At 35.0% G+C, this 23,101-nt stretch overlaps 1 protein-coding gene across 1 annotated transcript in view; it reads left to right on the forward strand.

The window, feature by feature from the left end:
- CNTN5 (contactin 5) overlaps nt 1-23,101 on the forward strand; it is a 220,073-nt gene that overhangs the window by 61,961 nt on the left and 135,011 nt on the right. Inside the window, exons 5-6 of the mRNA XM_057370839.1 lie at nt 5,124-5,327; nt 17,984-18,086. Coding sequence (XP_057226822.1) covers nt 5,124-5,327; nt 17,984-18,086 — 307 coding nt within the window. The remainder of the gene's footprint in view (nt 1-5,123; nt 5,328-17,983; nt 18,087-23,101) is intronic.

The raw sequence follows: 23,101 nt of genomic DNA on the forward strand, positions 1-23,101 counted from the left end.
TCCAGAAACCTCATGTTAAAAGGATGAAAGGGGCAACTTCTTAAGMGAAAAACCCTGAAGAAAATCTGAGAAACCTTCAGGCACTAATAAACACAGGAGTGATTATTTGGTACTATCTGAATGCTTCAGCGGAGCTCTCTTTACAATGCTTCAGGCACTATTTCATACTGACCCACAGTGACAGAAAGACTTTTGTATTACCATAGTACTGACATTTTGTGCACCAGAATATCTCCAATATCATGGACCAGCACTAAGAAAAATGCTGATATGTCAGTATTCTGGCTTCATCCATTATGGGAAGTACATCRCATTGTGACAGTTTAGGAATTAATTTTGTTTAACAGAGAAAATAGAACTACAAAAATCATTTAAGAAATTATAGCAAGCAAGGTTTCACACTATAAATCCATTTAGGCAGAAAATAGATGAACTCCCCTTATTACTTCATCACCAAGTGACCCAGATTTTCACCTACATAGCTTACTAAAAAGTGCTTAGTAAAACACAGAAACAAATTGGACATTAAGAAAGTTTTCCAAATCATCTTGAGAAAAAAGATAAAAATTTCCTTTGAGACATTCTTATGTAAACAAGGCTGATCATTCATAAAAGGAACTATCAGTTTTGCAGTTACCAGAATGGCTCGTATCATTTTTACACCAAGACTTAATATATAAGAGGATTTAGCAGCAGAAGTGTCCTTCAGCCCACAAGACAAATGTCAATTTTCAACTGTTCTATATTACATAATTCCTCCATCTTTACTCTCTTTTTCTGTTTGTGTTGATGCAAATTATCTGTGGAAGACTTTATATTGTGTTGGCAGTTAACTGTGATTTCCAGGAAAGGCTCTGCATCCTCTTTGTGCTTTGTCATTGATGTCACATTCAAAATAAAATAGATGTGCATAAAAATAAAAAATAAACTTAGCATATATTCTTGGAAAAAACTTTAAACTCTTGTATACTGCAGTATTTTGTTTGCTCTTTTGTCTTAAATCCTTTTTTCCCTATTGAAAGCAAATTGTACACAGCATGGGAAAAAAAAAACATTTACTCAGTCTTTTCTCAAAGGTAGATTACTTCAGGAGGTCCATATCTAAATAAGTTACTTTCTCATTTTACAGTTCTGGTTTGGTTTATTTAGATTTTGGTAGCACTGACTWTTACCTTCAAAATCTATTGAAGGTCATAATTATTTATCTGTCAGTCTTGAGATGTGTCTGGAGTTCAATATCCTATTGAAAATGCATTGACAGTTGTATTCGTGCTTTACCAAATAACAGTGATTCTAAAATCTTTTAACATAAACCACTGTAGGAAAATTCAGGCCTGAAGTTCAGTAAAAACTGCAGTGAACTATGTACAAATAAACCTGGTGTCACCCATTTGGTTCTCGGCTTCTTGTTCAGAAATTCTGAAAGCTCACTCAGCATTTTACCATTAAATCCAAGGGTAGCATTTCAGATAATATTTAAAGGCCTCTCTTCTTGCAGTTTACATGTGCTCCTGTGCTGATGTCCTGTGGGGCTTGTGACATGTGACTTCATCCACTGTTGTTTCAGAATATTTTACTGTGCGTGTACTATAGATGACAGATTTGTCTACAGAGAGACAGCGATGTTTTAAATGTTGATTCTCCCTAAATGCCTTTTTATTAGTTATTTTTCCTGTCTTTGCAATCATTTGGATATTCTCTTAYGCATGATAATGCCAGTAGAAAAACAAAACATCAAAAGAAAACAAAACAAACCCCCAGATTTTACACTTGGCCAGCCTTTGCCAGCAATTCTAGTTTTTCCCAACTCCAACTTGTAATTTTGCTGGCATACAGAAAAGTAGGAACAGTCAGWGTCACAGATTGTGAACAGCAATGTATGTTTCATCCTCTACTATGGCTGCAAATTTAGAAGTGAGAGGTATTTGCACAATAGATCAATGTCAAGGTACACCCATTTTCCCCTAATTGCAAGTCATTCTGTGAACCCCCTTTCGTAAAATCACTTCTGCAAAATCATCCATCTCTTTCTGTCAGTTGAAAACTGTGGGGTCCCCAGATCCCAAGCCAGCTGTGGTTGTTTCTGACTGGTCTGCAATATTTTCCTGAGATATTTCCACCAAAGCCTATGCATGGTGTATGGACATGACCCTCAGAATTTTATTTAAGAATCTGCTGAACTCATTAACCAGGTCTAACAGGAGAAAAAAAAAAATCATAGACTCTAAGGGGATTTTCACCTGCAAAAGAGATCAAGAATTCCARGTCAGTTGAAGATCTGAGCATTCAGATGCCAAGTCTTCAGGTAGTTTWAAGTATATTCCTGGGGTTTTGCTTTTTAGAAATGAAAAATAGGAGCAATTCTTTCAATGTCAATGGGCTGACAATGTTCAAAAAGTAAACCACTAACACTTTTTTCTGGACTTTGGAGATTGAATTCCCGGCTAGAATATAGATTTTGTAGGTGTGCACAAAAAAAAAAAAAAAAAAAAAAAAAAAAAAAAAAAAAAAAAAAAAAAAAAAAAAAAAAAAAAAAAAGCTTTATACCATAAATGTTTTGAGCTTTATATTTTGTAGGAGTTCTGTTACTTTTTTTTTCTCAATACCCTATCCCAGTATGCATTCATCCATCACTCCATTTTTAACAGCAAAAATAATTAAGAAGGTGACAAAATGACAGTATCCCCCTGGATTCAGCACCGGCAAAGTCTAAGTATTTTATTTCCTTAGAGGAACAAAAATTTATTGCCTGAAATCTATTCCTTAGTATTAATTCTAATTAATAAATGAATAATTAATTGTAAGTGGTTTTAGGCTACAAATGGAGAAAATTCTCTTCTATGTGAACTGCCAATGAACCCACACTGATGACTGTTTTGCATTTGGTTTGAACTACTTTTAAACCAGAGTAATTAGTGAGCCTGATTACTTTCCATTTGAATTGTTAACAGGTCTTCAGTTACATCCTATGCATTTTTCTTGAAGTTGTGTATTCACCATCATTTTGTAGTATTTTATACTGCCATAAATCTTTTTTTGCCAGATAAGACATTATGGCAAAATGTGGTAATAAAATTTTCAGAGATATATTTCTGGCTAATTAGTATTTTGCCTGAAACATAACAGAAGAGGAAGGAAAATTTGAACACTCAGAGATGTCTCTGAGAGCCCTTAATTCCTTAGAGTCCTTTGTAGCCACTCAGAATTACTAATAAATTTATAAAATATTTTAAGCAAAAAGTCAATGTGTGTAGTTTAATTCCCTGTTCTGTGGCAGTCTTCCCCTCCTGTTAGCTAAGTGTGTTCAGTCCTTTAACACAACATTTTTATATTGATGCATCAGGTTTTTTTTAGGAGAAAATTTTCATCTGATTTCAAAACCAGAGTAAACTTCTTTAAAATTGATTCAGAAGATATACTGCATCTTTATGGCACTGCATGCACTGTTTGATTATCTTGGTAGGAAAAGCAGTCATTGTGCTTTCCTATTCCTTTCTCACCACCATGTCAGGGAACAACCTAAGGATAGAAAGGATGTATCAGTTGGAATTTCTAATGCTTTCTGTACTTTGTTAGTCAAAATGCACACCTGTCTAGGATCTAATGTGTTTCACACTTTTTGTGCCAACAACAGCTGTACCAGTTCCTCTCCTATCATTAGAAGAAAAGCACACAGCAAAATTTAAATTTTGAGGCGTTTYGTCTCACCCCTTTGACCCTGTTATCTTCCAACTAACTTTATATCAAGAAAACATTTTGACTGTCATGGGGATGAAAGTATGAGAGAACTAGACTGACTTAATTGAAATTACCATCTTCCTCTTGCTGCTAAAGCTGAGAGTAGTCACAGAAGCAATTTCAGCCTAAAAACTTGGAAATTGTTATTACTAACGGAACAGTTTGCATCTTAGAGCAGTAGTGGGGATTTTACATTCCTGGACTAGCTTTGGCTTTTCTCATCTTGAGGCCAGGTTTTTGAAGACTATCCAGGGGGAGGTTACAGAAACAATAACCTTGCAGTCAATGTGTGTTTAAATCATGARCCATATATTTTTAAGTAAGAATGAAACAATGGAAAATGAGTTCAAAGGGAGGACAATGTATAAAGGAGTATACATAGGGTTAAGGCTTTAAAGTCTAAATTGGTGGAACTCCACATGAATAATTCCCTGCAAGGAATATCCTGCTAAATCAGAATCTCATTAACTTTACTGTTACTTCTGATGTTGAGAGATAAATGAACCTAGGTTTTTATTAGATCATGATATAATCTCATAGAGAATAACAGGAAATAACAGGTTTGGTTTTGTTGGGGTTTTTTTTTTTTTTTTTTTTTTTTTTTTTTTTTTTTTTTTTTTTTTTTTTTTTTTTTTTTTTTTTTTTTTTTTGTTTTTATTAGTATTTAGGCAAAAGTACACAATTTTCAGGTAAATAGAACAGATGATTCATAGGATAAAAATAAGAACCAAGGGACTGGATTTAATAGCTTTTTATAAAGTCACTGATTTTCTCATAGCTTTGGTTTAAGGAATTATTCATTGATCATAGGGATTTCAGCTACATAAAGAAGGGTTAAGGAATTCTTCATTGAACCAGATGTAAAAGATAGGCAGTAATATTACCTACAAGGTAGGTTTAACTGTTATTAGAATCTAGTGATTTTAAAAACAGGCATTCGGAATAAAACCTATCTATACACACACTTGCAGAAGTCATTCATAGCTCTGTAGGAATCATCTTGRTATATTTCACTGCAAATCTGAACAGGTAGAGAAAATAATGCTTTAGATATTATTATTTGTTTGCCCTGAAAGATTAGAAAAGAGAATTATCCAATATCAYTTTGCTGTATTCTCAGTCTGATGAATAATTTAATTATTTTTCCTGAAATAAATCTGTCTTCACAAGGAACTTGTAAATTCAACGTTTATTTTCAAAATCCCAAGGAGAGAAATAGAATAATCTCTTCAATTCTAAACAAAGCAAAGTTTCAAAAATCTTGAACTTTTTCCCCACAGATTATTGAAATAAAGTGAATGAACATTTATTTAGAGAATCTATTAACATGACACAGTATTGTTTCTGAAATTACTTTTTCTTCTTTTCTTTCTGTGTTCATTTAGAGATCATCTACAGCTGGGTATTTAATGAATTCCCATCTTTTGTGGCAGAAGACAGCAGACGCTTCATCTCTCAGGAGACCGGCAATCTCTACATTTCCAAGGTGCAAAGTTCCGATGTTGGCAGCTATATCTGCTTAGTGAAAAACACAGTGACAAACGCCAGAGTTTTAAGTCCTCCTACACCTCTGACACTGAGAAACGATGGTAAGAAAGGCAGCATTTGTGCATGAAAGCAAAAACACTGAAGCAAACATACTCTMATTAATTTAAGAACCAGGATTTTATAGTTTTCCAATATATGCATGCATTTACTGTAGCAACTGGCAAAGGAAAATTATTCACAGAGGCAGTTTCTTTTAAAACATCTAGACATTGTGAGAATATTTAGATCTGCGAAGGCTGAGGTGCCAACTGACAACTTGTGATGTATTTTGTTTAGAACAGTTCCTCCACCTTGTTATTCTGATGTTCTGTCATTGAAAGGGAGAAGAACATCCCCTTTACAGGCAGTGCCTGTTTCCTTAGGGCTCAGTTCAGCTGCCTCAGCCCACGAGGCCACTGCCACAATGACACTCCCAGGCACCTGAGACATCCACAGGGGACTGGCAAATGCCATGTGGGGCATACAGGCCAGTTGTTGGATGCCAGGAGATCATTCATGTATTTGGCCAAAGTGGTTAAAGACAGCACAAAAATTTCCCTAAATACACTGGCAGCAAAAGGAGAGCTCCACCCTTTACTGGGCGCAGAATGTAACATAATGTTGGAGGATGACAGAAAGGCTGAGATGCTGAGTGCCTCCTTTACCTCAACCCCTAACACCAAAATACCAGCTGTACCCCAGATACTCAACTCCCAGAACTGGAATTTAATGATGGGGACCCCCCATAATTGAGTGAGACCCCCATAATCCAAGAGGGAATAGTTAATAACCTGCTACCCCAGTTAGACACACACAAGTCTATAGGCCTTGATGGACCCGACAGTAATGAGGAAGGTAGTAAAAGAGCTCACCAAGCCACTCTGAGTTATTTACCAACAATCCTGGTTATCCAGGAAAATTCCAGTTAATTGGAAAATAACAAATATGAGTTCCATCTATAAGAAGGGTCAGAAGGATAATCCAGGGAACCACAGGCCCGTCAGACAAACCTAGGGATCAGGGGAGGTCATGGAGCAGACAGATCATCCTGAGTGCTGTCACACAGCATGTACAGGACAAGCAGGGGGTCAGGCAAAGACAGCGTGGGTTTAGGAAAGGCAAGTTCTGCTTGAGCAACCTGATCTCCTTCCATGCCAAGGTGACCCATTTGGCAGATAAGGGGAAGGGTGTGGGTGTTGTCTCCCTAGACTTCAGTAAAACCTTTGGCACCATCTGCCACGGCATTCTCCTGGACAAACTAGCTGCTTGTGTCTTGAACAGGTGCGCATTTCACTGGGTGAAAAACTGTCTGGATGGTCAAGCCCAAAGAGTGATGGGGAATGGGGCTACATCGAGTTTGTGGCTGGTCACTAATTCAGTTCCTCAGGGCTCTGCACTGGGATGATCCTATTTAATGATTTATATGAGGGGATTGAGCACACCCTCAATCGGTTTGCAGGTGACACCAAGTTGGGTGGAAGTGTTGATCCTGCTCAAGGGCAGAAAGGCTCTGTGGAGAGATGTGGACAGGTTGGATCAATGGGCTGAAGGCAGCTGCATAATGTTCAACAAGAGCCAATGCTGCATTCTACACCTGAGTCACAACAACTCCAGGCAGCCTTAGAGGCTGGGAGCAGAGTGATGGGAAAGCTGCCCAGCAGAAAAGGACTTGAGGGTGCTGGGCAACATGATCCACGGTGTGCCCAGGTGGCCAAGAAGGCCRATGGCATCCTGGCCTGGATCAGCCATGGTGTGGTCAGGGCAGTGACTTATTGTCCTGCTCTACTCAGCACTGGTGAGGCCACATCTCCAGTGTGTGTCCAGTTCTGGGTCACTCACTTAAGAAAAGGACATTGAGGGGCTGGAGTGAGTCCAGAGAAGGACAATCAAGCTGGTAGAGGTCTAGAAAACACATCCTGTGAGGARTGGCTGAGGRAGCTGGGATGTTTAGCCTGGAGAGAAGGAGGCTCAGGGGAGAGCTCATCACGCTCTACAATTGCCTGAAAGGAGGGTGTGGGAGAGATGGGCATGAATCTATTCTGCCACATCTCAACAGGAGAAGGGAAATGGCCTATATTTTCCTTCTTCCCAAGATGTTCCACATTCAATTACGCTTTTTAGTTCTTCACAGCAATTCAGCMTATGTRAATTCTTATCTACATAAATCAAAGAGAGAAAAACTTTTGAGTTTAAAAACTTTTTTTCTTTTGTCACCCTTATAGCTTTTTCTAGAGCTAATACTAATCCTGTGCTACAGATGCATTACAAAATCTGGATTTAAACATGGATGCTTAACAGATTTAACAGTTTAACAGATTAAATTAAAAATATTTTCACCAATTAGAATTAATTGGAATTAAGAATTAAATTAATGTCTATTCGTTCTAGCAAATTTAAATTTCCTCTGCATAACATGTAGCTTCTGAAGCAAAAAAATCTGCATATATCACTTCCTATTTTCTTTTGCTTGTTTAGTACCATGTTAATTATTGAATTACAGGTGTTTAATTTTACTGAATTAACATAATAAACTTGATTTTTTTACAAAATAATTTTTTTTTAAATTAAAACCCCCAAGCTTCGACTGCTTTTTTAATCCAACTGAACTCTTAAAAAAAAGGATTTTTATTGTCATATTTATTATTCATATTTTACTCTATTTATTCTTGATGATATTTCTTTGTGCTTTTATTTGGTTCCATCTTGTTCAGAAATTCAGCAGATTAATTGTCCATCTTGCACKGACAGTATGTAGGCACCCAATACACTGTAAGAAATTGAGAGAGTAAATAAGGATAAAGGCAGCAGTCAACATCACTGCACTGAGAAACAAAATCTTTGAAGGAAAACTGCAGATTTGTTTAAATGTCAAGTGGGTAGTAAATACCAGCCTCCAGCAAATTTGTGTTTCACGGCTGGTTGTCACACCACTGTGATAATCCAGTCTTCTGAACTGTGCTGGAGTGCTGGGGAAGTATTTGCACATAGATGAACAGCTCCTCCGCAATTTCCCAGTTTCTTGACTCATTTTTTCACATGCATGAATTTCTGCTAGGCTTCCATGCCTTAATTTTAATTTGTTGGGATTTTTGAAATGCTCCTTTATTGTCATGGAATTCTTTAATATTTCTTAGTAAACTACTTACTTTCCTGTAGGGCTGAGAAAATTTTTCAGTGAAGAGACCTAAACTTTCTACCCAGTCTTGCAGTCTCCATAAACCTGCSTTCAAAAAAATTATTAAGGAAAATCTTGGTTACTCAGTTGTGTTATTTGGGACATCTGCCTTGTTTTACCTCCTCCATAGAATGCAATAATATAGGCCTTTTAAAAACTATCTGGGATTACAATTTAAAAAAATCCATTAATTGTACTGTACTTTTTCATTTTGATGGAAATGGCYTGAGTCAATATTGCCTTGCCCATTGACAAATATAAACCTTTAAACTTTTTAAAATATGAATTTTTTTTTAAAATTCATTATGTTCCAAGATGCAGAATAGCTGCAGAAAAGTAGTGTTCARTAGTTAAAGAAAATTAAAGTAATATCTGAAGAAAGGAACAGCTGAGAATATGCTCCAAGAGGGAACTGAGAAATTAATGTCATTAAAACAAACATTGAATTACCTGAAAATATATCTGACTCTGTTTGCTGAGTTGTATTGTATGATTTTGAATATGGCTTTTAAAGTTTGGTTTTTTTGGTGGTTTTTTTTGTTGTTGTTTGTTTGTTTTTTTGTTATAAAATTACTTGAATTACTTTGAACTTTTCAAATATTCACTTAGGGTTAAAAATCATACATCCCTCTGAGTTCCTACAGTTGGCATCACAACTGGCATTACCTTAATCAGTCAGCACATTTCTTAGAAACCACAGGAAGAATTTGTGGTTTTAAACAACTTTTACCAATGGTTCTACTCTATATAAATAAAACAGTTTGTATAGTCTACATTCTCCAAACCTATGTATCATGAGCTCCAAAATACTCTAATTGATTTATTTATCATSATTCTCAGATTTTAATGTATATACAGTACCTGTGCCCAGGGGACTAAACAGCTTGTGATAAAAAAAACATTCCAAAGACAACATTGGTCTCTATTTATCTATGAGAAAGAAACAGAATAATATGAAGGCATTCTGTCAAACTCTGCAAGATTGTAAGAAATTACTGGGATTTTATTAATCTTTTATTTCTTCTGTGATGTGTCTCAAAGGGGAGCTTAGTTCCTTGATATGAAGCAAATTAAATAAAAACATCAAGAAATCCTTCAATGGATTCTGAATAAAATGAATACCTCATTTGTTCAGATGTCCTTGACAATCAGTCATTTTATATAATTCAATTTCACTTCAAGCTGGGTTATAAAAACACTCTAAAAWTCTGAGGAGATAAAAAGTTTTAGCAGGAAAAAAATTATGCATAATTTCATTATCTGCCTTTTAATGCATTACAAACTTTGAGGAATTATTTGATAACTGTTTACAAATAATAAACAGCTTTGTTTAATTAGATCTTTGCAGGCTTGGATAGTGATTTGGAGCAGTAAATTATCTTGACTCATAAAAACAACAGAAATTCTCTTCAAACAGGAAATAGAAACCTAGGGAGTATAAAACATTTGATGTTCAAGAGCATAAGAGTTATTTAGAGTTCACACATTTTTATTCCAGTTTTTCTTACTTTTTGATCTTTTTTATCCTCTTTGTTTATTTGGAAAATATATTAACTGTAACATTATTGCTGTACAGGAGGTAATTATGTAATTCTTCATTTTAGCTCTGTGCACATATCACATGTTAGCTTTGCTAATTTCCAGGGTAAAAGAAAAAAGAACAAAGCTGTACAATTTCAGACAYTGAAGGATACTTTCTACTGTGTTCCATTACAGCAAATTAGCTTAACCTCCAGAGGTCGATATGTCTGACCAGACATATTCCCTTGTAACTAACTTTCAAATTTATTCCATGTCTTCATAGCCTGGGAACCTGKGAGCAGAATTTTGTCTGTCTTCTTTCGATTGATTAATTCTTTGTGATTAATAATCTCACATAATGATAAAACATGTAGTCATCAAGGTATTAAGGATGTTCATTTTTAATTTTCCATGATGAAATATCATCTGCGTGTCTGTTGAGGTTAAATTCTGGGATATGTTACTTGAACATCACTGTGTTGTCTAAAGGTGTCTTTCCCAGTATATAGGAAAATCAGGAAGAAGTCATAGCAAATCCCCAAATGATAGAAATCAAGCAATAAAAATGGCCAGCTTTTTAGATACAACCAGATATGCACAAATCTTCATTATGGAATGATTCCTACAAGTCATTCAGATATCCTCACTCATTTCTGAATGTCCAAAGGGTGAAGTTCAGTTTCATCCAATATCAGATGTGCTCAATTTAGAAGCAGAGCTTAGATGCCACTTTGCAGATATGTGGAAAATTGATAAAGTCTGTGTTGTAACCCAGAAAAGACTTTTCTGTATAGAAAAAGTCAGACACTTGGTCACCATTACTACTCAACATCTTCAATCCCAGGTAAACAGAAATCTCAGCAGCCCAATCTGTACTCCCAAAATTTTGGGCTTTCATTTGATGAATGAAATAAAATATTTACCACTGCGTATTCTGAGACTATCTCATAGCTTTCTTTAGGGTTTGGACTCAGTTCCTTTTATTTCAGTCATAAAACACCTGTTTTCGATAGAAAATTAAGTACTTTTAGTTGTTTTTGATGTTTAAGAGAGGCAGAAATCTCRTTTCTATGTATAACATACATACATTACATTTAATAGTTTTAAATAATGTATTTCAAGATAGTAATAATATTTGTGGATGGGGCTTTCTAGACAGTGTTCAGAATGCAACTGATGAAGTAGTGAAATGGAGTACTAATAAAATATGTAGTTTAATAATAAGAGTAAAGTTATGTTTAAATTTTAGTTAGACATTTTGTTTCTGCTAAATGTGACTTTCTTTTAGGTTTGTTCCTCTATAATTAGAAATACATKAATATCTTACCCCCTAGCTGTAAGTTAAAGAAGAATTTTTTCACTTCTTATGCTGTATTCATGACATTTTCTTCAGATATTAAATTATTAATTTTATTTTTATTTTAGGATATGTTCCAGTAAAAACCTGTTTCCATTCAGTGATATGCAACTGAATTTGTTCTCTAACATGTGAAAACAATGTTGGTACTTTAGTTCAGTTTAGTGTTTATTTGAGTGCATTACAGAATGAAATTTCACAGGAGCAATTTCAGGACTTCTCAAATGACAAATTTATAGCTCAAAGCTTGGCTGAGGGACCTCTAAGTGGAAGGAATGCTGTGGATAGTTACCTTATAGCAACCATTCCTACAGTAAATTTTTAGAGACTTACAGCAGGCACTGGTCCTTCCATTTAGAATAAGATTAATAGCAAGTGAGTCAATAAATTCTTCCAGTGCATTTAAAATCTCCACTGCAGACAGGATATAATGGGGGTATTATCATTATATTTGAATTAATTCAGTTTGTGCTGTCAATTTACTGTCACTGTAAAAGTGTGCATTCAAGGTTTTCTCTTCCAAATAAATGTCTGGAGACATTTAAAGGTTCAGGTCTTCAGGGAAAGTGTTAAATATTCATAAATATTGCCACAAAAGGACCCACACTTGAGACARCCCTAGTTTYWATTGCAGTTTATGAATAGGAAAAKAAATTATACAGGAACATTCTGTACACAGCCTTAAGCAAAATATTCTTGGGCCTAGATTCATATTCACACAACAGATCACCATTATAGTGTGGTAGAATACTCAAATTTTKTTCTGTTAAATTATTTTAAAATTCTTCGGCAGCAAGACAAGTCTATCACTTCTTAAGAGGTTTCCCAGAAACTGAGAGGAAGATCCAAACTAGTAAGAAGCCCAAGTAAATTTGGTTTTGGACCTCTATCCAGGCTGTAACAAAATCATGTTAACACTCCTACAGGATCTGGTTAAGATCAGGAATTCCTTCACTCAAAGCTCTCAGATGAACACTCTTAGTCACTGAGCTGGGAAGGTTTTATCATTTGTTAATAAATAATGGCAAATATCAATCCAATCAATCTTTCTCCTGGGTACAGGAAATATTTGGGTTTCATTTTCTCCTTAGCACTCTGATGATGTTTAGCCATGGAATCTTATAACCTCTTCTATATACTGTCTTAAATGCTTATCAGCCGCTCATCCAAGTACTCCCTGTTATCTGTTCCATTCAAAATTAGGTTCCAAACGAAGTTAAAACCTATTACTGAAAGAGCTGGAAACCAACACAAATCATTTTAGCTGAAAGGATTTAAGAAKTCTTCATGTCCTGGGAGATGCAAGAAGGTAGTCAATATCTAGAAGATTAATGAAACAAACATTAGCGTCTACACTGCTGGAGAAAGAGATTGTGCTATGATTTCTCAGCAGTCTGATTTTTTCCCCCATGAAGGAAAAATTCTTACTATATGAATACAGTCATACTGTTGCAGTTGCATAAATCCTGGGTTGTCAGGCTAAATGAAGAGGTAGAGCAGTCCTTTTCAAAGTGAAAATATCTGATAGCTTGTCTGCAACTCTTTTTCTTGCTCTTAGCAGAAAAAAATGAAAATCAGAAACTGGTCTTGCTTCTTGATTCCATTTTCCATTTCCATTAAATGGCCCATAGTGGACAATGTAAAGAGTTTTAGCTGTGGTAATATCTGTGAATGTTTGAAATTTCATTACATCTATTCCTGTGATATTTGAGCACCTCAAAATCAATGTTTTTCACATTATTATGTCATCTCTATTTTTTCATAGAAAAATGAAAAGCAGACATTATAGTTTAGGGTACATAGGACACTGAGTAGCTGAGTGTAGAACTCAAGTCACAGATTTGCAGCAAAGTTGGGGGAACAACTTGTTAAATGGAACCCYTTATTAAAAGGAAACCTGATTTTCTGAATAATTGTTTTTTTGTACCTGAATTGGAGAGTAATTAATTTGTGATAACTACATCATTGTAAAAAATATCTGAAGGAGAGATATTTTCTGCAAATATTGAGGTCTTTTTCTGGCCAGGTGATCAAGCCATTGATTCTAACAAGGTCAAACTGTGCATTGTTCTGGGATATGTTCAATCCTTTGAATCAGTGTTTTCTTTGGTAATCAGAGACAGTACAAAAAGATTGTTAGCTTTTAAATCATCTCCCCCAGCCAAGAAGACCCCGCCTGAAAGGGCAGAGACCCAAACACTGGAAAATTTGAAGTGGAATCATGTATTTCAGAATAAAGCCCAGGGATAAAATTTACCTAAGYAAATGTGAAAGTCTGGATTTTAAACCCTTTTCTAATCCCAGACCAATTTCAAGTTATGGTAAACTAGATTCATTTTGTTTCATAACAATTACAAATTCAGCACTTTCATACCCAAGTCTGAACTCAGATGAAATACACAGCTTACACAGTAGGGAGTGTAGTTAGTAATTAGTTGGGAGTAAACTAAGCAATTAGCTTAAAAAATATTGAACAATGGGGGTCAGGCCTTGAAAAGTAAAAGGTTGTCAGAAAGGAGGTATTTTCATGGCAAAGCAGAGCACAGAAGCGCTGAGAAGAGCATCCCATTGCTCTGTAGTGCTCAAACCATGTGAGCTCWGTGATTTGTTAGCCACTTGAAAATTGTATATTATGTTTTTATTGTGTGCTGATCAATTTTATTTATTGTTGTATTTCATGTTTGATAACTGCATATAAAAAATGACTGAGAGGATTMTTTATGACCTTAGCTAATCCTCTGTAAGAAAGTCATGTACATAAGCCTGAGAGAGATTGATTCCAGTGCTCATAACTCAAAGCCTCATATATTTCTTCAAAGTTTGGGTTCCTTTTAGCATCTAATACAAATGAACAAAAATCTTTATGAAAATGCAGGTGGTGGTTGTTTTGCTGTCACTGACTCATGGTGACCAAAATAGAAGCTGGAAAGCTAAAGAGCCTAGAGGCATCCCAGCCATAGCAAAGCAATCATAGTGTAATGCAGGAAGGTAAGGCCTTAATAATTCCCTTAACGTCTATGCAACTGTAATGGCCTTCAAAAGTCTCATAGATCATAAATAATAAGGATGGAAAATATCCCTTTGCAATAATAGACTTTTTTTTTCCTAATTTTCATAGGGACACCAAGAAATTRTTCAGTAATTTTCATATATTTTCTGCAAGTTGCTGCAGGCATGTTGCTTGCTAGGATAGCAATAACCCAGAAGAACAGGACACAGTACAAAGCATCAGCAGATCAGTATTTTATTAAAAATAATAAATRATGGCATGACATGCAAAGAGCATTCAGTACATGTACAGATTGCACTTACCAAAGGGAGTTAATGTAACTTAAAAACATAAGATCTGAAACATAATATTGACCCTCAGATGGGTACAGACATACTGTATTATTTTAAAGCAAGAATTATTTAATCCTATTTTAAGTTCAATTCTTTTCAGGGCTAAAAAAGCAAGTATTAAATACTGTATGACAACTCAAAACAGTTACTTTCCAGAACAAAGTCTTACCCCAAAGCAAAAACATCCTGTTTTTAAATTCATCGAAGCACAAAACCTGTCAGGGAGTGTGAACAGTCAACAGAGATTTAAAAGGAACACCTTAGAAATATAACCCTCCATCGTAAAACCTCAGTGAACTKTTTTCAGCAGGGCTCACTATAAGGGAACTTAGTAGGTTCCCCTGTCAGGACTGAAGTTCTTGTAATTAATGTTTCAATAGAAGAAATTTTAGAAGAAATATTGACACTACAAATACTAACAAACCCCCAAGGCCAAACTTATGTATGGAAGGAAGCAGGATGTACTGTTTTCCTTCACTGAGCCTCAGGACTAGAAAGAGGGTAGGTAAAAAAGGTGGGTTTTTTTCAAAAAAGGGACTCCTAAGAACATTTGAGGAATAACAGACCACTGGATCTGACTTCTGTCTAAAGTGTGTTGATAGAAAAAAAAAACATTAAAAAGGCCAATCAGTAGGATTGTATTCAGCACATTATCATACAGTAGTCTTACCACACAGTCATGCTCCAATGATACAGCTTTTGAACAGAAAAATCATGCTTCAGTATGGATACAACTTTACTAAAGATTCTAAGAGAACATGAACAAGAAATGTCAAGGTGCTTTCATTTTGCGTAGCTCTTTACAGGGTCACTCATCAAAGGCTTTCAAAGAAATTAAATTCTCTTTTCAATTAAAAACAGATTAGAAAAAATCCACCTGTTGCAGGAGAATCTAAACAGTTTCGAGAACTGGGATATTGTGAAGACTTTTCTTGGACTTCACCATCCAACATATGAACTGTCTGGAAAAAAATGAACAGAGAAGTAGAGAAAATTGTTGATATAAAATTATTCAGAATTATTAAGTTAAAACTAAATCTGAAGAGCTGTGAAAGGATATTGTGGTAATAGAAATAGTGGATAGGCAATAAATAATGTCATCACCACCAAATTCATATGATACATAAACCTAAAAATATAATACCTTTATTAGATTTTATCAGTAAAGAGATTAGGGTGCCACTCTGTATGAATATTGACTCCAGTACAAAATGTCAACTAGAACTGCATTTTGTGGAAAGCAAAAAAGAACAAACAGAAACTTTTGAAGAAAAAAAAAAAAAAAGAGTGAAAGACATCTCCATTATTGCTGTGCAGTCTCATCTTCACATCTCAAAGTGACAGAAAGGAATTTGAAGTGGTGCTACATGGGCACTAGGAATGWTTATTAAAGATTCATTATAAGGAAGGATTAATGGTCTGGGGTTCTTAAGTCTGCAAAAGACACATTTAAAAGGAGATATGATAAATATCATATAAAACTATGCAATTGGTTAACTGAGATGAATCAGAAACCAGTATTCACAATAAACAAAATTCATAAGACAGTGAAAGAAGTTACAATGAGTGTAACAAAATTATAAAAGTTATTGAAAAGCCTGTGGGAATACATTTTTATGACATATTATACTAGCAATCATTTCAGTCAGTCTGAGATAAGGAAAATTTTAATTGACTACAATTAGTTTGATAGCCTGGTTTTATTTTAATACCCAGGACACACATGTTAATTTATTTTCTTGTATTAAAAAAAAAAAAAAAAAAAAAAAAAAAAAGAAGAAGTTCATAAAGCAATGTCAAAACACTGATTTAGTCATGTTTTTGAAGAAATGGGTCACTATTGCTAGCACATGCAATACTTGCAGGATTCTGATTTGTAAAAAGAAATCTACTTATAAGGCCACTTTATATCTGGAATTACATAATTTGAAATGAAAGCATTTTATGCTTTTTGCTTTTGTCATTTGATTCACTTATCAGACCCATTTAGATTTCCTAACTCAACTCAAGCCCCTAATGAAACCCTTACATGCATATATGTTCAGATTTCCTCCCAGAACCAAGCTTCAGAAGCCTGTGGGACAGCAGGAAAATGAGAGCACAGCCCCACTGGAAACTCCTGAGTCCCATAAGGAACATTTGAAGGGCCAGGAATATGTGTTTTACAGTTCTAGTCTTATGTACTGTTTTCTGCCCTCCTAGGCTGTGGATTGTTTTTCCATCTATCTCTGCCAGCTGGTCTCTAAGCTGTAAATCTCATATTCCCTTACTTCCATGTTTCCTCTTATGCTCATTTCTTTTCTTTATTGTATAAGATATCTCTCCTCTCTCCTTCCTTTTTGTCTCTTGTTCCTTTAGAATTTTTTTTGGAGAATCTTGACTGGTTTTCAGATTTAGATTAGACTTGTTTTATTGCTACTTTTTCAATAAGTCAGATTTTATTCAGTTTTCCTCATCTAAAAATCTCAGCAATTCTTACTTTGTTAAATATAGCTCTTTGTTCCTAAGTATTTCATACCCTCATAGCCCAACTTTCGTCCAGCTAAGCACAGCTGTTAGAGTCATATTCTTCTCCTGCCTTGCTGATTATGACATTTCCTCCAAGTAGCATCAGATACAAATGTCTTCCCTCACCTTATCAAACATACTTGCATTTCCCTACGGTTTCTTATTTCCTAAGATCTTGTGATTCTCCAAAGCTGTCAATCATGCTACAAGAAATCTCAGCTAACTCTATTGATTTCCTTGTTTATATTTTCCCATTCCTGAATGTTTTCTAGTTATATCTTACAGCACTTAATGTGTTGTCCTGTTAAAAAGAATCATCTTCCAAATTAAAAGTCTCACTGAAAATGAAATAACTGAATTTTGCATGTCTACATATCCGTGTTTGTATCTGTGTACACGAATGATTTTACATAATTTGAGGGGTTTTTGCTGAGTTTAGATGTTTCACAGTCAAGCACAGAATGATATGTTGATCTTTTTGTCATAATTGTCACTGTTCTGGTAAATAAAGATTTGGTCTATTAAAAGTCTGGCTCCTCCATTGATTGCCMACTTTAATCTTTGAAATTTTAAATATTAACTCAAGTTTGAAAAAATAAATCATTTTTTAAGCTCACTCTTGTGCTGCTGGTAATCTAGAGAGCATTTTAGTATATCTGTGCTGGATCTGAGYACAGCATATCTGATCAAAGGAGGTTATCTCCATCAATTACCAGCTTTACTGCTGGGCAGATTCAAAAAKCCAGCCACAGGGTCTTTCTGTGATAATGGAAAACTGATGATATTTCATATTTTAAACTTTTTTTATTTTCCAGGTGTGATGGGGGAATATGAACCAAAAATTGAAGTCCATTTTCCTTACACAGTTACAGCTGCAAAGGGAACTACTGTTARGATGGAGTGTTTTGCACTTGGAAAGTAAGTACAGATTCTTTCKTAATTAGACATCACTGTTTATTAAGATGTGACATGCCTAATATGTGGTTTCATTATTTTGCTGGATTTCATTTTCACGCACAGTCCTTACTGCACCCACAAAATAACCAATTGACTGAGTAGCTAATTATGAACTCCCTGCCCAACCATTTCTGTGGTCAGGAATTCAGTCAAGTTAAAAAACTCCCTGTCAAAATTAAAAAGAACACTCTCACAAACAAAAAGAGGAGATATTTTTTAAGTGCAACTTTTACCCAACTCACAYCCATTTATTCCCTGGGATAGTATAAATCAATAAATTAAAGTTTCTTCTGTCAAAATACAATATTTGGAGAAAAAAACCCCATTGACAGAGTTTTTTCCCCTACCACATATGCATAATTTATACATGAAGCTAAGAGCACAATGTCTTAATCATGTCCTRTCTCTTTCATGGCAGTGCCTACTGTCCGGTCTCTGCCTGACCTAACACCACTAGCAAAGAAGGGGTGTTTGCTATTTCTGCCAAGGAGTTCTTATATGTTTATTGATAAAAGTCTTTAGGGAGAGAAACGTGTAAGAAACTGAAATTACAATTACTTCTATACAGTATTCAGATTACATGAAATCTATACAGTATTCAGATTACATGAAATCGATGACATTTCAGTTTTTTGTGGTGGTGGTTACTGTTAGTTACTCAAGTTACTGCTATGATTGTTCCCAAGAATAAGGCTGGTGAGGTTGGTATCCAAGCCAGATAGAACTAAGGCAATTCTAGAGTTTCAAATTAATTCTTTCTTCTTCACGTGTATGCTGCTAAAAAAAACCAGATGTTCCACCCATGATGTTTCACTAGAGACATATAAAAAATTATAATGGATAGGGTCCTTTCCAAAATAACYCATCAAATTCTATGTGGTGTATTGAAAAAAGATCTCACTGTATTAAATTCTTTTCAGTTCCTTTTCATAGTGGTGTTCTTTTTGGAGATATTGTCACAAGTCTCCAAAGTTATGCTGATAAATATCATATATCCTGCTTGCTTTTATAGTTCATGGCTTATCAAGACACATAAAAGTTTCTTATAGTCTGGCCTTGATTAAAAAAAAAGGGGAAGATCTTTAAAAAAAGATCCTTTGCAACTCCTGTGGAGGAGCTTCATAAGAGAGTTAGTCTGAGAAGTACTGTATTTTACATACTAATTCTTCTTAATAATTTACATAAGGAGGAAAAAATGTAAGAGGTTAGGATTTTTAAGACAACAGTCTGTTTTCCTAAGCATCATTATTCCAGTGTGGTCAGCAGGAGCTGACTTTTCCAGAGTGACTTTTCAATGCCTGTCTCTGCTACCTGAGAGGAGTTTTGAAATGGTTTTACAGTTCTTTTGACCTTCATGTGTCACTGATCACTAGAATTTTTTTCTGTTCAGATTTTTCTCTTAACRGCTCCTGACTGGATGATATATGTCTGAAACTTACTCCCTTCTCACTGGTTTTTCTTGTTTGACCAATATCGAGATGATCTCAGTGTGCAAGTCAACAGACAGTGTACACAAAAATAAGGAGAAATTCTGAAAAAGTTTTTCAGTTGTATCTATTTAGGTTCAGTGAAGTTGATGAAGAAACAGGACACAGCCAAACCAATCCAAACAAAAGCTGGGAGACCACAGCCCATATACAGGGAACCATTAGTGACAGCAGCTTTTGCAAATTCATTCTCAACTTAAATGCAGGAGATAGTTTAGAAAAAAAAACGCGAGGCATGAACTTCCGTAGGGCTAAACACAAGTTTTTTGTTTTACAGAGTAAAGATAAGGAAAGAGGTACATGACAGAGGACAAAAAAGCAATAAACAGAGATAGTCCCTGAGATGCTCAAACGAATGAGGGAAAGGGCTGCTCTGATGGCTCCAGGCTCTCTGCTGTCAGAAACACTGCCAAGTCAATAGTTGGCAACGAGACCCTTTTGGACTTTTGGCGATGGCTGAAGCAGTAACCAACATATTACTTCTTATTTTCCTCATTTTGCTGGAATTAAATTGCAGTCGTTGACAGATTACAAGTCAAATTTCCAGGGAAAAGGAAGTGTGACACACAYTGTACTTTGCAAGCATCAGTGACAGGCAAGAAACAGAGCTACTCATACTTTCCATCTTCAGCACCATGAGATTTAGTAAACTTAATCAAAAAGATTCAATCACACTTCAAAAAGGAAGGTGCAGTTGACAGGAAAGGGTTCAATTAGSTTATTTCCTCCTTTTTATTTTGTGTTAATTTTTAATAAACAAAAAAAACAAAGCCATCTGGATGATCAAGGAATTTTAGGTCATCTAATAAGATAGTTTGACCACATTTTCTGCCATTGTAATGGGCAGCTATTTTTACCATGCACAGTCCTTATCTTCCCAGCCATTAATGCACAATTAAATCAGTTGAGTTGAAATTGCTTTCAACCTGATAYGGTAATAATTGCATGAATGACATTTCAGGCACCATTTGAAACCTGGAGGCTGAGGTRAGAAGTAGAAATGCATCAAATTTCCTACTAATATTCATAATTTTYATTTTTCATCCCCGTTTCTTATTCCTGATGCCTTGTAGGGGTTGTTGCTTCTTCCATTGCCATGGGTCCCATTTACTAAACTGAATCAACAGATATTTTTTTTATTTTTATTTAGCATTTTGAGACTTGGTATTTTGAATTCTTATTGTAAATAACACAGGGATTATTACAGTCTCAAAACCAATATGCTACTGGTATTCTCATGCTTTAATTTAGCTGTCTGAAACAGTCTGCTCTCTCCACTGTAATTGTGAGAATGACAGGCGTTCCAGTGAGATTTCCTGAAGYAGGCATTTGACAAATATTCCAGGAAGATCCTAGTCTTTAGTTACAGATTAATGATTTATTAATAGTGTTTATTTAGAACTGCCAGTCACTATGGTTGAAAGAATTAAATAAATTGAAGCTCTGCAGCTTCCATCTTCAAACTGAAGTCAAATATCTTAATTGCTTGACAGAGAGAAGGATTTATTCTGACCCAAACAATATGTAGCTGGTTCAGTTWCAAGTAAAAATATTAAGTTACTGATGCCACTTACAAATAGACTATGTAGTTACTAAAAAATTCAAAGTAATGCAGGTGGGAATATCTCAAGATTATTTGTATTAGATAAACCTGCTTATGATGAACATCTGTCATTGGCTAAAAAATCACTGCATAAATCAGTKATTTACTGCTGAGATTTAAAAAAAGACATGACAAACAGAGGAGTCAAATAAAATTTTCTTAATATATGTCAGAACATGCATTTTGCAATTAGCGATGTTCTGTGCTGGATTTATACCCTGGCCCAAGGTTGCTCTTTTAGACTTATTCATAGTCATATCTATACAATGTGATTTTGACTTTCACATATATACCCATATACAGCATATGGATATGTTTTCTCCCACTCATTTAATTATATCATTTCTATTAAAAATACTTGAATTTTTGTTTGTTCCCTAACAAAACAGAGGACCATATTTTAAAAAACACTGTAAAAAACAAGGTGTTAACATATTCTGTTTATTCTTAAATTTTCACAAGAACAGAAATACATATTTTTAATTTGCAGAATTGCTACATCCTGATTAGTTTTTACATTAAACATTTTTAGAATAATCAAATAATTGAAAAGAAAAAGAAAAAAAWYKGARTGRAAGRATTCAAATCATMYACATTAATAAAAATAGTTCTAACCAGCAGTAGGTTAATGTTTGCTTTTGAGTAATACAGCTTTCATTCTTTCTGTCTTCTCTTATTTAAAAAGGCAAGGTCATTTTTTGTAAAACTAATAAATGAGCTAATGGGTAATGAGGTTTCTGTTTGTAGTCCAGATAATCCTGATTTTCTATGTTCATTTCAGCGTCAGACCTTAGATTTCTTATGTAAATCAGGCAGATTGTTCTTTGAATAAGTTCTGGTGAAGAAGACATCACTTCCTAGCTCACACTTTTTGCACAAATAACAGCATTCCTGACTTTTCCTGCTCCAGAAATGCAATTTCTCAGACACTGTCTTCTRTAACAGGAGGTTGCCATTTCAATTTTCTCTCAAATTTTACTGACATTGCCTCCAACAACATCTAGAGGCAACTGGTCCATTCTTAAATTTCTTTTTTCATGTACTTTATCCAAAGAAATAATTTGGATGCTTTCATTTAGCTCTCCATTAGAAACAGATTAAATTTAAGGCTGTTGATGTGCAAAAGGACTCTAAATTCTGTCCCCACTATATGACATATTCCTTAATGAAGCACTTCAGTGACAGCCATCCAAGCATCCTTTAGCATTTCCTGACTTTGGAGCACACTTGTGYCATAAGTAATTTTAACACTATTATTTTAAATATGGGGCTTCAAGGCAGGCATAGATGGAAACATACAGGGGTTTTTTTTTAAGCCTCAAAATGAACAAGTTTTCATCATTTGAGCAGTGATAGAGGTCTGTTTTGCCCAAGTTGGCATGAAAAGCTGTAAGTTCCTACCCTCTTCAACGAGCCCAATGGGACCCTTGGCCTCAGAGGAAAGCAAGAAAAATCCAAGCGTCAGAAACATATCTTTCTTTTTTTACTTTCTTATTCTTTCTGGTACATAACTCTAAGGTGTCATCTTCTTTCCATTTCAAATCATTCTACTCTTGCTTTTTCACACAGTTTTTTTATAATTTTCAATTGTGTATAATGCATGCACCCTATCTGACCCTTACACTTCAGCTTTTTCCTTAGTGCATTTTTGTTTGTGCGTTACATCAGACTTCTGTTTTATTTTCCATATGAAAGTAATATTTCATTTGTTTTCTGGCTCTAGTCAGGAAAAAAAAAAAAAGAGCTTGTATTATGATAGTGCCAGAAGCCAATTTTGAGTGAGTAATCACATTTTATTTCCCATTAAAACAAATTACAGGATTTGGATTATTGCAGTTCTTGTAGGTTACCAGAGTTTTCAATCTTTGCCTTTAAAATAGGGGCCA

This window comes from Malurus melanocephalus, unplaced genomic scaffold (genome assembly GCF_030028575.1).
Source record: "Malurus melanocephalus ecotype Western Australia unplaced genomic scaffold, MMel_1.1 scaffold_134, whole genome shotgun sequence".
In the NCBI taxonomy this organism is placed as follows: Eukaryota; Metazoa; Chordata; class Aves; order Passeriformes; family Maluridae; genus Malurus; species Malurus melanocephalus.